General features: G+C 35.0%; 1 protein-coding gene across 1 annotated transcript in view; it reads left to right on the forward strand.

The window, feature by feature from the left end:
- Hml (hemolectin) overlaps nucleotides 1-16,152 on the forward strand; it is a 278,319-nt gene that overhangs the window by 109,071 nt on the left and 153,096 nt on the right. Inside the window, exons 23-27 of the mRNA XM_075381665.1 lie at nucleotides 2,734-2,989; nucleotides 5,902-6,055; nucleotides 9,312-9,490; nucleotides 13,214-13,388; nucleotides 15,936-16,078. Coding sequence (XP_075237780.1) covers nucleotides 2,734-2,989; nucleotides 5,902-6,055; nucleotides 9,312-9,490; nucleotides 13,214-13,388; nucleotides 15,936-16,078 — 907 coding nt within the window. The remainder of the gene's footprint in view (nucleotides 1-2,733; nucleotides 2,990-5,901; nucleotides 6,056-9,311; nucleotides 9,491-13,213; nucleotides 13,389-15,935; nucleotides 16,079-16,152) is intronic.

Consider the following 16,152-nt stretch of genomic DNA (forward strand, 5'->3'; position numbering starts at 1 on the left):
AAAATCATTATTACAAGATATATGTTTTTCTGGAAATAAGTTTTTTCACATGTTACTTGTAATTAGAGAAATAAATAAATGAATTTTCGTGGTTATATCTTCCAAAATTTTTCTAAAGATTAAAGAACCCAAAAAAATTAATTTGAAGTCACTTAACTTAAAATTAAGAAATAATTTTAGTATGGGAATCATGATTTTTAGAGTTGTTGCCCTGTTTTGTTTAAACCTGAAAATTTCATGATGTTTGGCAAGAAATTTATCAATTTTAGTCAAATTTGCAAAAATAAGTTTTTTAAAACTGTTATTACACAAATCACTATCAGGTTAAATATGTCTAAGATGAATTTCACTTGGTGTTTGAAATACACCAAGTGTATTTCAAACATTTTGAATTTATAGCAACTCGCTAGAAAATATTGCCAGAAGAAAGAAAACAAAACACATTTCACATGCGACTTTAAACAATAACAAATGTAACCTTTATCAAGCAGACTGCCATGACAACCAAACATGTGATCAGTACTGACATCATTTTGACACTGATGAAATTTTACCAAATCGTCTTTCTCGTGTAAAATGAGATGGAAGAAAAATTGCCAGTTGGTCTTTTTAGCATAAAACTGAATCTGACTTAAAACAATCAAGTGGTCTTCAAAGCAATCTATTTTTGTAGTTCTTATGGCTGTAACATATTTAAAGCATTCGAGTCCAAAATTCACAGTCGCATTGGCTTTCTATGATAGTAATAATGTTCTCTGTACTGTTTATTGTGCTAAACAAAAGGAAGGCCTTCTTACTTCTGGGCATATGTGAGAAATTGAAGACAAAGGTTTTGACTCTTGACAAGTTAGATGGAACGATTCTTCTACCGGTCATTACACGCATGGTATATTTTCAATTGTAAGGGAGCTACGAGCAATTACCCAATCGGTACAGAATCAATTCCTCTCAGGACATGGTTGCATTTAGGAGTAGTTTGGCTAGGTTTGGTTTGGCTGATTCAGGCTTGTGCCCGGACTGTAGGATCGATGACACAACGGACCATGTCTTTTATGTTTCTTCCCGGTACAAGGGTGAATGTACCGGAGTTGTGGATTCCTTCTTTGATGTGCGAGTCAACTGGAAGTCTCGAAGAGAATGGTCTATTGTGGCCGGCTTTCTTCATTTCCTCGCCTTGAGCAAAACAGTAGAAGGGGTATAGTAGAGTAGCACCCCGAATGGCTAGGGACCGCCTGGTCAGTTGATGGCCAGAGGAAGGCGTTTTGGCATCGAGCAACGGTTAGTCAGTAAAGTTATGGTGTTTATTAGTGAAATGTTAGCCGTCGGCGGAATGACGACTGCACTGCCGAGGGTATAGGTACCATGCTGCCGTGAGGTGTAGCGTCGTTTTGACGAGAGCAGTTTTGAAATGAGTAAACATCACTGTCGGCGGTATGGATTCCCATGCAGCCATGAGGTGTAGTGTAACGGCTTCTCGACGATGGTAGTAGTGAAAGTAAATGTCACGCGGGACTCCGCGATGGAGCTGAGTGGGAGTAGGAGGTCTGTCCGCCTCTCCCTGGTAGACCAGATAGGAGTCCATAAATGAAACCAAGTCAGGGGTACGAACTGAAATCTGAGTTCACTAAGGGAACTAGGAATAAATTTCGTTGTTGCGAACAACATTTTTGGTGGTATGTTATTTATTCTATCGCCTCGAATATTATGAGACGTTTACGAATCGGCTCTGTAAAATGTAGAACTAGGCGCGGGATTCGTTCTTCCGCGAACTCGGTTACCTAGATCAGAGGGCAACGATGTAGGACATTCAATATGTCCGGATGAGGCCTACAGCGAAGGTAAAAGCCGAGTTTAAAAATCACAAATGTAGATGTCTACAGAGGCATTTACATCGGTGGCATCCCAACGAGGCCTGGCTTATTACTGTGAGATGTATAAAGTTAAAGTATAAAAGACGACTCCCGTTAAAACCTATCAGGGGTAAGAACGGTGGGGGGCGATCGTAATCGTCACAAGTCTTCCCCTACGGGATTGGGATGTGCTAAACAAAATGAAATTATCACTCAAAGGGCTGAATATCAGCTGCATTTTCGTGCGCTTAAATGCTGATATATCAAATGCTAATCTACCAAACTTCATTTAGGACTGATGCAATCGAGTAGATTCCAAGCTTCACATTTTTAAAATTTCCAATTCTTTTTACTATAGTTAACTTAATCGTGGTTTATTTTATTAAAAAATATAGAAAAAAATGTAGGCTAGTTTTTGTGGAAAAGTTTTAGTAATCTTAGGTGCGAGCCAATTATTTTTAAAAATTGCTTCAGTTAGTTTTTATTTCTTATTTGTGTTAAATACATTTTTATGTTTTTTGTACTTTACATTGTAATTTACTAAAATAATTTATCACAAAAAATAGCCTAATTTTAAATTTATATCATAAAAAAATCATTAAAAGATAAACTTTAAAAATGAATGAAATAATAAACGATAAAAAAAGATGTGAGTTAGGCACCTATGGGGGATGACAGAGGCGGCAAAAAAATCTACAATTTGCATAGTAAACCGCAATGGCATAATATTATGAGTCGGGAAAAATTTATTAACTTGATCAGGAAAAGTCAGCAAAAACAAATCTTAAAATTCTGTGGAAACCCAAATATATATGTTAATATTAAGATTTACTTATTCATCAGTTAATTAACAAAAATTTAAAAATATTTTTTTTTTATATAGGAATGCATTGTCCATCTGGTCAGACGTATAAAGTTTGTGGCGATTCGTGCGTTCGCACTTGTCAAGATATCAGTTTAAATCAATATAAACCCTGTACTACAGATTGTGTTGAAGGCTGCAATTGTCCGGAAGGTAGAACACTAAATAGTTACGGCTCTTGTATACCGATATCACAATGTGTATGTCTAAGAAACGGCATGGAGTATCCACCAGGACATACAGATATACAACCTGGAACTAAAAGTTTACAACTTTGGTAAGTTATTATGTTTTATTTTACCGACTATTAACGCGATAAAATTATAAGAATTCTGTAATACGTATAAAATGTTTCATTAAAAATAATAATAATAATAACTTACAATTTTATTATAACCCACGCTATTTCAGCGCATCATCATTTGGATATTAACATGTTGCGTCGGCTATAGTATTTATCTTAATGCCTGAAGTTTTTATGCGTTGCAAGTCCCCCCTTGTCCAGTATTCATGTTTTCAGCGGTGCATTACAGGACACCCGTATATAGAGGGTCTAAAGACGGCTCCGGTAAAGCCCATCAGGGCTCGAAATGGAGGGGGTGGTGTGGTGACCCGTAACATCACAAGGTGAGTGTTTTGCTCCTACGGGGTTGGGAGGATGCCCATACATTGTAAGGTTTATCTCTTTAATGCTATCCGTCAATCATCCCTAGAACTATTTTGTTATTTTGCAGTATAATCAGCTGTACAAATATGTATATTGTTTAAGCCCCAACCATACAAATCCTATGTGACCAGAATCGCATCAAAATGACAGTAAGTTTTACCTGTTTTTATAAACTACATAGGGTCAGTACCACCCTTAAAAAAGTTTTCAGTAATATTCAGGGATTTCTGCCACTTCTGTAGGTTACTTCTGTTTCATGTTTCCCTCTGAAAAAATCTTAATCTTATATTTGTAGAAAATTTATTTGAAAAAGGGATGAATCGGTGAATTTTGTTTACAGGAATGTAATTCAAAATTCAAAAAATTGTATAAATGAAAAAATCTTTTAAAAATATGTAAATATTATAACAAATATTGTTCTATGAATATCATAGCCTTGAAAATATTACGGTACAAAAATAAAATATTCAAAATACAAGATAACAGAAAAAATTGTAACCAACTAATTTTAAATAAGTTAATATGCAACATTTTACGTTATAAATTGTATATAATAATAATATCAAAATAATATATATATATTTTTTTAACAAATTTATTTAAAGTCGTATCAACAATTACAATCATCAGCGACTAAAGTAAGACTATCATGTAGTATAATATAAAACAACAAAAATAAACAACAAAGAAACAGGAACAATAAAAAATAAACATACACAAATAACGGCAATAAATACAAAATAAAATACAGAAATCACTAAATTGTATTCTTCATTACGCTGTAGGAGAGGAACCGCCACAAACATTTTACACCTTCGTTCTGGTTTGATAGAAATTTCATATCCGAATCCAAGTCTAATTTTTTTTTGGACGGTTCCAAAGATCGGTCAATCAAAGAGCAGATTGTGCACGAACGATTTGACCTTGCAAGCCTCACGGATCTTCTGAGGAGAGCCGAATTGATAAGCGTGGGCAAGCCTGGTGTGTCCAGTCCTTAGCTGAGTTAAGACAACTTGGTCTCTCCTGTTGCTCGGAGAAAGAGGTTACTCGAGCACATTTTCCCAGATGTTATGTAATGCTGTGGGAGAACTCAGCAGCCAGAACCTATTCCACCGAGCCCGCAATTATACATAGATTGATCTCATGAAGTCTCTCTCTCTCAAATGTCGATTGTACTCTGATGCCGTTTATTGCAGCTCTCTTGGCAGCCTCATCGGCCCGTTCGTTCTCGAGGATGCCACAACGGTCAGGAACCCGTACCAGTACCGCAGTCTTAAGTAAGACTGATGTCCTTGAAAGGATATCATGAATAATCTGGATGATGGGTTCAGAACGTTTGCAGCTCAAGCTCTCTAATAGTAATAAAATAATTTTATTAATATTATTTAGGAAAAATGAAATCCCTTCTTCTCAGAATTCGAATAAAATGATTCATAGGCTGTATTAACTAAAGGAAAAGCAAATCGATTGTTAGAAATAGTCAACCGATGTAATGTTTTTTTTTTTTTTTTTCTTTTTTTACTTTCTTTATTCTAACGCACAATGTTTTTTCAATTTTCAATTTTTTTTACGTTTGTCCTCAAATCTTGCATCGTTAATTTAACATACTTACTGACATTACCGATCGATGAAATTTTGCACAGTTACTAAGGGCGGGTGACATGACAATATTCCACCATTACTTTTGCAAACACCCTCCTCTGTACAGGGGTAAATTAAGTATGCGGGTGTAATAATTTAACATACTTCCTTACATTGTCTATTGATGAAATTTTGCACAGTATAAAGCAAGTTTTTAAAAATTTTGAAAAATGTTTGTAGTATTTTTTATATGAGAACACATGATGAAAATATTTCATTAAAAAAACGACGCACTATTTTCCATAATAAAACAAATAAATTGTAAAAATATTTAATCTTTGAATTATTTTTAAATCTGTAATAAAAAATTACAATACGTAGAAAATAAGTGTATGAAATTGGTTGCATAATACAAAGACCAACCCGGTGGGTACCATAAATGCTTGTACGGGATAAATATAAATATTACATGTATCAGCCAATTTGTTAAAATATTTATAAATTATATAATTAGTAATTTATAAATATTACATGTATCAGCCAATTTGTTAAAATATTTATAAATTATATAATTAGTAATTTTTTTCCAATGGGAAATAAGTGTATTTTGCTAATTAATTCTAACAAAGAAAAATCATTAAAAAACTATTTTTAAAGGGATATTTATTAAAATTTCACCAAACAATTCACTTATTAACTTTATTTATACGGTTTTATTTTATTTTTAATCACAAACAAAAAACAAATAAGACAAAAAGTACTGTTTTTCTTCATTATAGAACAGAACTAAAGTAGTTTGAGAATTCTTTTAGATTACTACTATTTTTTAAAAAAATTATACAGTATTGCCTTAAAATTATAAATAATAGTTCAAAATTATAAAATTTATATGTATAGTATATAGAAAGAAAAATTATTTTAAAAAATTCTTTTTTTTTTAGTACATGTAAAAATGCCATCTGGGAATGTCGTGCTGCTACAAAAAAAGAAATTGGTAAGTTTCCTAACGAATCATTCGAAAGGGATTTGGCTTGTAGCGCAACAAGACATCAAGTTTTTACACATTGTATGCCGGCCGAACCGGTGACATGCAAAGTAAGTACTATATATATTATCTTATCGTTTATTAATATACGTATTTGTCAATCAACATTAGGCAAGTAGCGGCGGACGCTGTCTCAGTGATGCACAAACTTAGGCGGATTGCTCGGAAAGACTACGGGTTGTCTGGCCGTCAAATGTACACGGTGTACCGAGGTGTCTTCGAAAGCACGGCCTCATACGCGACACCCGTTTGGACGCATAGGTTGAATATGAATAGAGCACTTATTCAAAATTTAAGGAGTGGTCAGGGCAAAGTCTTAATTGTATGCACTGGTGTTTTTAAAACAACCTCCTACGAGGATACCACCGTATTAGGAAAGGCTCTCCCAATCATTTAGTGGTGAAAGTTTGGGCAGCCGTGTGGAGATTGCGAAGAGGCCGAAAGGTCTCTTCGCAATCTCATTTAGGATGCGGTTTCGGGCCGGACCGGAACCGAAACGGAACGGTGATCCCAATGCACCGGATGTAAATTTTGTTTAGTTGCCAATCTCCCGTCTGCGGAAGAGGCTGGGGAGCCTCACGATGGAAGCATGGCAGCTGGAACGGGACACCACGACTAAGGGAAGACAGAGAGATCTTCCCTCAGTCGTACTTGTACCTCTTGTACAGATGTACAAGTTTATACGGGATCTAGGGGAATGGTGTTCCTCGACTTCGTTTTTAACGGCAACAGATGCCCAGGTACTCACCAACCATGTTAATTTGAACCAAAATCGGCTCCGCCTGGCAGCTGATGAGCTGTGCGTCTGCGTGGACGTCCAGTCAAATTAACACCTGTTGTTTGACTGCCCTGCTCTTGTTGGGTTGGGTCAGAGACCGAGTCACCCTAGAACTTAGAAGTCAACGGGAAAATTGGACACTCACAAGCGGCGAGAGCCGCATTATCGGACCGTGTGGGCGTTCCTTGATGCGGTTGCTTTGTTCAACCGACATCAGTAGTTTACCTAAGGGAAAGACTCCTACCGCACTGCTGTGGGAAGCTAACCTAGAGATATATGGCTGACCACCAGCCAATTAAGGCTCCAAGCGCTTTATTATGGTGGACAGGTACTTGCTGGCAATCAAGGACCAAGGCGTGGCAGCGAATTTCTGTCCAGATGAAGTAAATTTTAATTTATGGATGTCATATATATTTTTAGTAGTTGACGGGTTGCGCCTACCCGTTTTAGTAAATATATGACAAGTGAGCGGTTGGGACACGTAAGTCGGTGGTGTATGGCACCGCGCTTAGACAGTTCACGCTGTTAGGCAACCTCTATGAGCTATTTAGGACACTGGTCGGTAAACTGTTTCGAGGCTCAGTAGCCGTTTGTGGCACAGACATTTGGTCTTATGCTTTAGGTTGACCGAATGGTGTTGTGGTGAGATAAATACCAAGCAAACCAATATATATATTTGTCACGCAATTAATTAATTATAGTAGATTTTAATACTAAGTTTTCACTGATTTTTTGTTTGTTTTTTTTCATAATACATTTTTTTAATTCCCTAGCAAAAACAGTGGTGTAACATATCGTTTAGTAATCAAGTGGGGTATATTAATTTGTTACTTTTTATACTATCGTTTCGATCTTATAAAACAATAAGGTACAAGAGAAATCGATCAGAGTTTTATTCTATAAAAAATGTTTATTATGCAACCAGTCCCAGTGATGAATCGAATGAGATTTCTTTTGTAGAACCAGATTTTTTAAATGGGGTTTGGCAAACTGATAAACAAACAGTATTTTCAGATGAGTGAAAAAGACAACAGATTCCTCACTTCCTTTTTAAACCTGGTATTGGTGATTATTCTTGGGAATCGCTATGGTATTTTTTTGGTGAGATTATCTCCCATGTCATGTTGCCTACAACCACAATGTTTGACATATATAAACTTTTAACTTTAAAAAGTAATGTTTTTAAGATTTTTACTTCCTTGTACTAAGTAAAGGAACTATTGTGATGGTGAAAAATTTCGGTTTTCAAATTTCAACGGAAATATCCATTTTGACCATCCCTGAATCCATTTTGACTAGTTTCGGCGTGACGTTTATACGTACGTACTCGCATAACTCAAAAACGATTAGCCGTAGGATGTTGATATTTTGGATTTAGGGTTGTTGTAACATCTAGTTGTGCACCTCCCTTTTTGATTTCAATCAACTGATCCAAAAGTGTCTAAAAAAGCTCAAAATCCAAAAAAATCGGAATTTTGGACTTTTTCTTAATTGCAGTAATAAACCCACATTGAGAGCTTTTCAATTATGTATATCATAGTGGTACTTATTTTCATTGATTCCAGAGTTATAGCCAAATGAAGTTTTATTTAATTAAATATTTGTGTCTTACAGGGGGAAGGCACATCGATTTGAATCAGAATTCATATTCTTTTTTTTTAACTGTTTTTTTTTTAACTTAAATATATTGATTTATTTATAATTATTAACGTCTGATTGTAAAAAAAAATGTACTATAAATAATAATTCAATAATAAAAATGAAAAAAATTTGAAGTTATTAATAAAATAAAATTTTATTTACTTTCCATTTAAAAACTTCTTTTAAATGTATATGTAATTTAATAGACATACAAGGAAGTCATATGATGCCCAAATTAGATTTTTTTTTACTGTGCCTTGCATATTTCAAAGTAAAGTATTAATCATTATCATTGATATACAACTGTAAACAATAACTTGCTTCATTAAAACCAATTCCGTCATTTTAAAATAAAGAATAATAAAAATAAAGAAAATGAATTCTCTCATTAAATATAAAGAAAGATTCTCATCAATCTTCTGTTCCGATTTATATGACCAGTTGTTTTAGAATTCGGTTCTCAGGCGTTCTTAATACTTGGAAAAAAATGGAAATCCTTCGTTTTTTCATCGTACTGAGAGTCGGGTCGACTTGTTAGTAGACCGTTTCATTTGTGGCAACTCGCCAGACTCCATCCTTTTGATAACTTTTATTTAAACAAGTTCTAATAATTCGCCTTTTTGTTTAAAGTAAGTTTTGTTTTGCTTTTATTATTAATCTGAAAGATAGTGTTACAAGCCTAAAGCATCACCGGAAGAACAACTGTGTTATAATGGAGAATTTGGGATTTTATCGAGAGACATTTTTTATTGTATGTTTGCCTAGTCAGACTTTGTGCTCGTTTAAACTTAGTTGAAATTTTATAAATGAATTAAAAAATATTTCATTGTCTTATCGTATTTTTAGATTTTTATTAAATTTCTTTGTTTCTTTTTTGTTATTTATAGAATATGCATAACCGTCAACAATCCTCTTCCGCTATATGCCATTCCGGTTGTATTTGTAAAAGAGGTTACGTTTTGGATTCGATAACAAAAGAATGCGTTCTTCCTAAAGAATGCCCTTGTCATCACGGTGGTAAAAGTTACAGTAACGGAGAAAAAATACAAGAATCTTGTAATACATGGTATGTCATTAATTAATATTACTTGTATCATCCAGAAAGTAAAAACCGTTTTTGTTTTACGACAAATTTATTGTATTTATTTTAACTTTAATACGAGGGTAAGTCAATTATTATCCGCAATGTAGTTATAAATTTTATTGCAGTACAAATAGGAAACTTACATTTCAACATAGTCCCCTTGCATTTCAACGCACTTGGTCCACCATCGTCGCACAAGCTTGTTGACGCCCTCATAAAAGAAGGTTTTCGGTCGAGCTGCGAGCCAGGAATGCACCTTTCCTCGTTTCGTCCGTAAATCGACGGCCCGTTAATGCCTCTTTGAGTGGACCAAACAAGCGGTAGTCAGAAGGGGTAAGATCAGGACTATACGGAGGACAAGCCGGTACTTCGGCGGACGAGCGTTTCAGCAGTGCGGGCTGCAGTATGTGGACGGGCGTTGTCGTGCAACAACACAACACCTTTTGACAGCAGTCCTCGGCGTTTGCTTCGAATCGCAGGCTTCAGCTCGGCAGTAAGCATCTCACTGTAACGCGCACTGTTTATTTTCGTGCCCCTTTCCTAATAATGTTCCAGTACCGGGCCTTGTGAGTCCTGCGGACGCTTTTCCTGCGAACGGTGGGTCTTGAACCTTTTTTTTGCAGGGCGAATTTGGACGTTTCCATTCCGTACTCTGCCGTTTCCTCCCCGGCTCGTAACGATGGATCCGTGTTTCGTCACCGGTGATGATTCTGTCTAAGAAGATTTGGAACGCTACGTTATCGTAGCGATCCAAATTTTTTTGGCAAACGTCCAAGCGCGTTTTTTTATGCGACTGTGCGAGTCGTTTTGGCATCCGTCTTGCACAGACTTTACGAAACCCAAGTCTTGCGGATGATTTCATAGGCAGAACCGTGACTAATTTGCAGACGATGTGCCACTGCATCGATACTTACTCGTCCGTCTAAGAAAACCGTGTTACGTGCACGCTCAATGTTTTCCTCATTTGTGGCGGTAAACGGTCGTCCGGCTCCTTCGTTGTGAAACACTTGTGCGACCGTTTTTAATTTTTCAATCCTTTTGTAGACACTCTGTTGCGGCGATAGAGTGTCACTTTAGGTACACTGTTCCCGTATTGTACCTAAAGTCTGCGATGAATTTCGGCCCCCTGATACACCTTGTTTTTTGAAACGGTTTTTACTTTTTGGGTGTTCTACATATAATAGAATAAGTTTAATAATAGTTATAATTTAAAAATAAAAATCAACCTTACCAATAATTTACATTATATCCCTAGCACGTTTGGTCTATCGACCATCTTAGGGAGAAAGATTTTTTCATAATTTAAAACGTAAAAATTAAAACTAACTTAAAGATATTATAAAATATTAAAAACATAACAAATTGCATGAAGATAATTGCCTCAGTTCACTAAGAGGACCTCAGTAATTGTGATAATAATAGTGAGAGAGATAATCAAGTTAGGCAACTTGATAATTATTGATTATTTATTTAAACAGACTGTCATTTTCAAATTTGATTTGTTTGTTGATTAATTTATTGTTATTATAATATAATGAAATTTTTCAAGAATGCTTATTTAACAGAAATCGTTGGAGGAATCTAATATTTTAATAGAATTAGGGTTGTAACTGTTTATTTCGTAAAATGTGTTTAGTATAATTGGATATACCTTATGAAAAAGAGGAAGTTCCTTCAGACTTCAAAAAGAGTGTTAATAGTCATGATACCAAAGAAAGCAGGAGCAGATAAATGTGTCATGCATCAAAAATCTTAACTAGAATTCTGTACAGAAGAATTGAGAGGAGAGTGGAAGAAATAATAGGAGAAGACCGATTTGGTTTCAGAAAAAGTATAGGAATAAGGGAAGCAATTTTAGGCCTCAGATTAATAGTAGAAGAAAGATTAAAGAAAAGCAAACCGACATACTTGGCATTTATAGACTTAGAAAAGGCATTCGATAAATAAATTATATAAATAAATTCGATGGAATAAAATGTTCAGCATTTTAAAAAAGATAGGGTTCAAATACAGAGATAGAAGAACAATTGCTAACATTTACAGGAACCATACAGCAACAGTAATAATTGAAGAACATAAGAAAGAAGCCGTAATAAGAAAGGGAGTCCGACAAGGATGTTCCCTTTCCACGTTACTTTTTAATCTTTACATGGAACTAGCAGTTAATTGTTAAAGAACAATTTAGATTCGGAGTAACAGTACATGGTGAAAAGATAAAGATGCTACGATTTGCTGATGATATAGTAATTCTAGCCGAGAGTAAAAAGGATTTAGAAGAAACAATGAACGGCATGGATGAAGTCCTACGCAAGAAATATCGCGTGAAAATAAACAAAAACAAAATGAAAGTAATGAAATGTAGTAGAAATAACGAAGATGGACCACTGAATGTGAAAATAGGAGGAGAAAAGATTATGGAGGTAGAAGAATTTTGTTATTTGGGAAGTAGAATTACTAAACATGGACGAATCAGGAGCGATATAAAATGCGGTATAGAACAGGCGAAATGAACCTTCAGTCAGAAATATAATTTGTTTACATCAAAAATTAATTTAAACGTCAGGAAAAGATTTTTGAAAGTATATGTTTGGAGCGTAGCTTTATATGGAAATGAAACTTGGACAGTCGGAGTACCCGAGAAGCTTTTGAAATACGGTGCTATAGGAGAATGTTAAAAATCAGATGGGTGGATGAAGTGATATATGAAGAAGTGTTGGGGCAAATAGAAGAAGAAAGAAGCGTTTCGAAAAATATCGCTAAAAGAAGAGACAGACTTATAGGCCACATACTAAGGCATCCTGGAATAGTCGCTTTAATATTGGAAGGACAGGTAGAAGGAAAAAATTGTGCAGGCAGGCCACGTTTGGAATATGTAAAACAAATTGTTAGGGATGTAGGATGTAGGGGGTATACCGAAATGAAACGACTACCAATAGATAGGTAATCTTGGAGAGCTGCATCAAACCAGTCAAATCACTGAAGACAAAAAAAGGATATACCAATTATCATGAAATAAATGAACTGCAATTGCGGGCATGTATATACAGCGCATTATTATACGCGCTGAGCTGTTGTAGCTACCGGATGTTTATAAACAAAACATCGTTGTTTTATCACTTCAAAAACAGTATAAATTCTCTTATGTCATACTGGATACTTTTAATTGTAGTTCCGTGTTTCAGTATTTTTTTTGGTACAAGTGACTGTGTGTGTTTGTATTCGGTTACTGTGTGTGACAATGTTGCGAGGAATTTAATACTTCCAGGTACATAAATTGATACCCGATTGGAGCACAAAAGAATTTTTTGTTTTCAAGTTGATCCACCGATCTGTCCTTGGCAGAGCGATAGAGTCTCAGTTTTTCATCTGGAGTTCTCGGTTTGAATCCTAGTCAGGCATGGCGTTTTTCACATGCTATAAAATTCCGTTTCCATATTCCAAGCACACATCTTCTTCTTCTTCTTCTTGGTCTTCAGGTGGTGGTCGACGATGATTTTGAAAATTCACTCTCGTGCACCATCTTTTATTGGAGCCTGAGAGTGGTGGAGCTGCAGCACCTCAATCTGCGCGGCAGGAGTGATGCTTATATCAGCGCGTACGTATACTTTGAGCTCACATCGTTGCTACCGTGTTTACCCGCCGATATTAAATTAGGCATATATGTGATAACATCTATCAATTTTTTTGTTTGGTTTTTTGTTTCAGCACGTGTGTGTCTGGTAAGTGGGAGTGCAGCGATCATAATTGTCCTGGCGTTTGTTCAACCTGGGGCGATTCACATTTTAAAACATTCGATAATAAAATATTTGATTTTCAAGGTGCTTGTGAATACGTACTTGTTAAAGGTTTACTGTCTGAAACGTTCTTCATTACAATCGAGGTAAAAATTTATCAATTTGAATTCTAGTTTTGTTGCGTTATTTTAATTTAAGTTGCAATTATCGACTTAGCACGTATTAATATTATTAAAAACCCTTTCATCGGTTCGTTTGATTTAAGTTGATTTGACAAAATTTCACTTCATCGCTTTCAACTGTAATTTTTAGTATATAAAATTGAACTGTTAATCTCTGATATGTTCTGCCACCATGTATTGGCTTTATGGCATTTAAAATTGCTTTAAGTACAGAGTAAATATTTCTTTCTACTTTTATAGCAACGTAATTATACTTTTGTAATAACTTTCTGAAAATTAAATAACTCATCAATATACCGACCACTGCCGATTAACCTAAAATAACTTAACCACCAACCACAGTAAGAGAAAATCCTAAAGAAAAACTAATACCAAAAATCGACTTTCGCTGGATACCACATCATCAGTCGGTACATAATTCTACAATTAACATCAAAAAACAAAAAACAAATTAAAACTTAGAAAACATAAACATTAACAAACACAAAACTTGAACAACACAACCTCACCGCCAACAACTAGATATTCAACTTTTTTTTATTACGGTCTTAAAAAGTTGGCACATATAAAAACCTGATTCTTAGAGCTTCACATTACACAAGCAACAATAAAAATAAACGTAATAAGGAAAAATCTATATAAATAAAAATGTAAATGTTCGTTTGTTAAAAATCTTAAATCTCCGTAAGTTCATCACCGATTGCTTTGAAATTTTGACACAACGTTGCATTCGAATACGCGCGTGTTTTTATATGCTTACTATTTATATACCTTTTTTCCTCTACTCCTCTAGGTCGGTCCGGACTGCTGATGGGTATAACTCCACCCGGAGGAGTGTCTGGTTACTCTAACGAGCCTTCTCACCGACCGGGTGTACATCCGGCATGACAGATCGGCTCTTTTGAGGAGTCTTTATTGTGCCCTTTCTTGACTCCGTGTCCGGACATATCTGCCCAAAACACAGCGCCGGGTCTTTTCTATTTTACTGTGCCTACCGTCCCCTGGAGTCCCCAGAGGATCATAGGCACTGGCGCATCTGGGCATGCCAGCCCTCACCTCTGGGGCGTTCTCCTGTTCCTATACTAATAGCCTCGGTCCCACTCCTTTTGATTTTTACTCCTGATTCCCTCCGTGGCGTATGTGTTGACTCCCCTCCAATGTTCCTCGCTTTGTAACATGTAGTTCATAAGAGAATCTGAGGTTCACCGTGCGATAGCCGCCCTATTCCGTTGTACGTCCCACTTTCGGCATTTATTTATGTACCTGTCACAACTGTGACGGGTAAAACATGCATGCCTTTTTTAAAAAACAAAGCTCTCTGTTGGACGTAAAAGCAACACATGCTATACTAAATGTTTTACGATTCCATTTCAATGTTTCCGATATATATGTGTCCGCTATAGACTAAAAAACCACTGGACCGATTTACGCACAGGGAAAAATCGGAAAATGGAAAAATCGAAAACATAAACGGGAGGAAGAGGAAAACAAAAAATAAAAAGGGAGAAACAAGGAAAAGCAAATGGAAAGGGAAATTGGGAAAAGAAAATTGAACGGGTAAGGAAAGGGGGAAATGGGGAAAGATGAAAACGTGGTGAAGGGGATGTTGTAAAATGAAAATAGGAAATGGAGATGGATAAGAGGGAAAAAGGAAAGGGGGGAGTAAAGGGGAAAGGTTAGATTTTGTGAAGTTCCGTAATGTTCATTTTGTTAATGTTTTATCAAATTTTCAATTGTGTTCCTTTATATATATAAATATGCATAGTATATTACTGATATAAAAATAATTTAGAAATTCTGGAAATTTTTAACAATAAAAAATCAATATACTTGAAAAATATTATATTTATATATTTAAACAAAGTATGATAGTTACGATTAATCAACAGACCATTTTTTAAATTCTGTTTTAATTTTTACACAGTTTGTGGCAGTTGGCAACAGTATTTACAAACGTAGTTGTGTAAAGTTTTAAATTTACATCATTCCAGTTAGCGGTGAAGTTGTGTTGTTCAAGTTTTGTGTTTGTTAGAGTTTTTTCTTTGCAGCTGATATTTTGTTTTTATTTCTTTTTTTGTTTTTTGATGTAGTTGTAATATTATGTACCGACTGATGATGCAGGATCCTGCGAAAGTTGACTTTTGGTATTAGTTTTTTAGGTTTTTCTGTTACTGTGCTTGGTGGTTAATTTATTGTTTGAGTTATATTTATGTAGTTTACTATATAAGAGAATGTATATACTAATAGGTTTTATAATTTTTTTTTTGAGGATAGGCTATGTTTTTTGTTATAATTTTGTTTTTTTTATGAATATAGATTTTTCAGGTGTTGTCAGAATCATCAGGTGTTAAGTAATGCAGTATTCCCATTGTACATACCTTTCTTTCATTACATCAGTTTGCTTTTTATCTTCTATTATTCATTATAATTTTCTCGCTAAATACTAAACAGCAGAAGAAAGCAAGAAATGTTTGTTATAGTTTAATCTTTTATTCTTTTATGTTTTTGTAGTTAGTACCGTGTGGAACTTCTGGTGTAAGTTGTTCAAAATCTGTTACTCTTAATGTCGGCCGTAGTTCTGATACCGATGCAGAATCGATTACATTTATGAGCGGCAAACCTGTTCAGCTTTCTCCAAATAATTCTAATAAAAGGTATGTATATTTATTTTCGACAAAGTAAAAACCTCAACCTACCATTTATGAAAAATTTTAAAATTTTTATTAAA

Source organism: Lycorma delicatula, chromosome 13 (genome assembly GCF_047948215.1).
Source record: "Lycorma delicatula isolate Av1 chromosome 13, ASM4794821v1, whole genome shotgun sequence".
Taxonomy (NCBI): domain Eukaryota; kingdom Metazoa; phylum Arthropoda; class Insecta; order Hemiptera; family Fulgoridae; genus Lycorma; species Lycorma delicatula.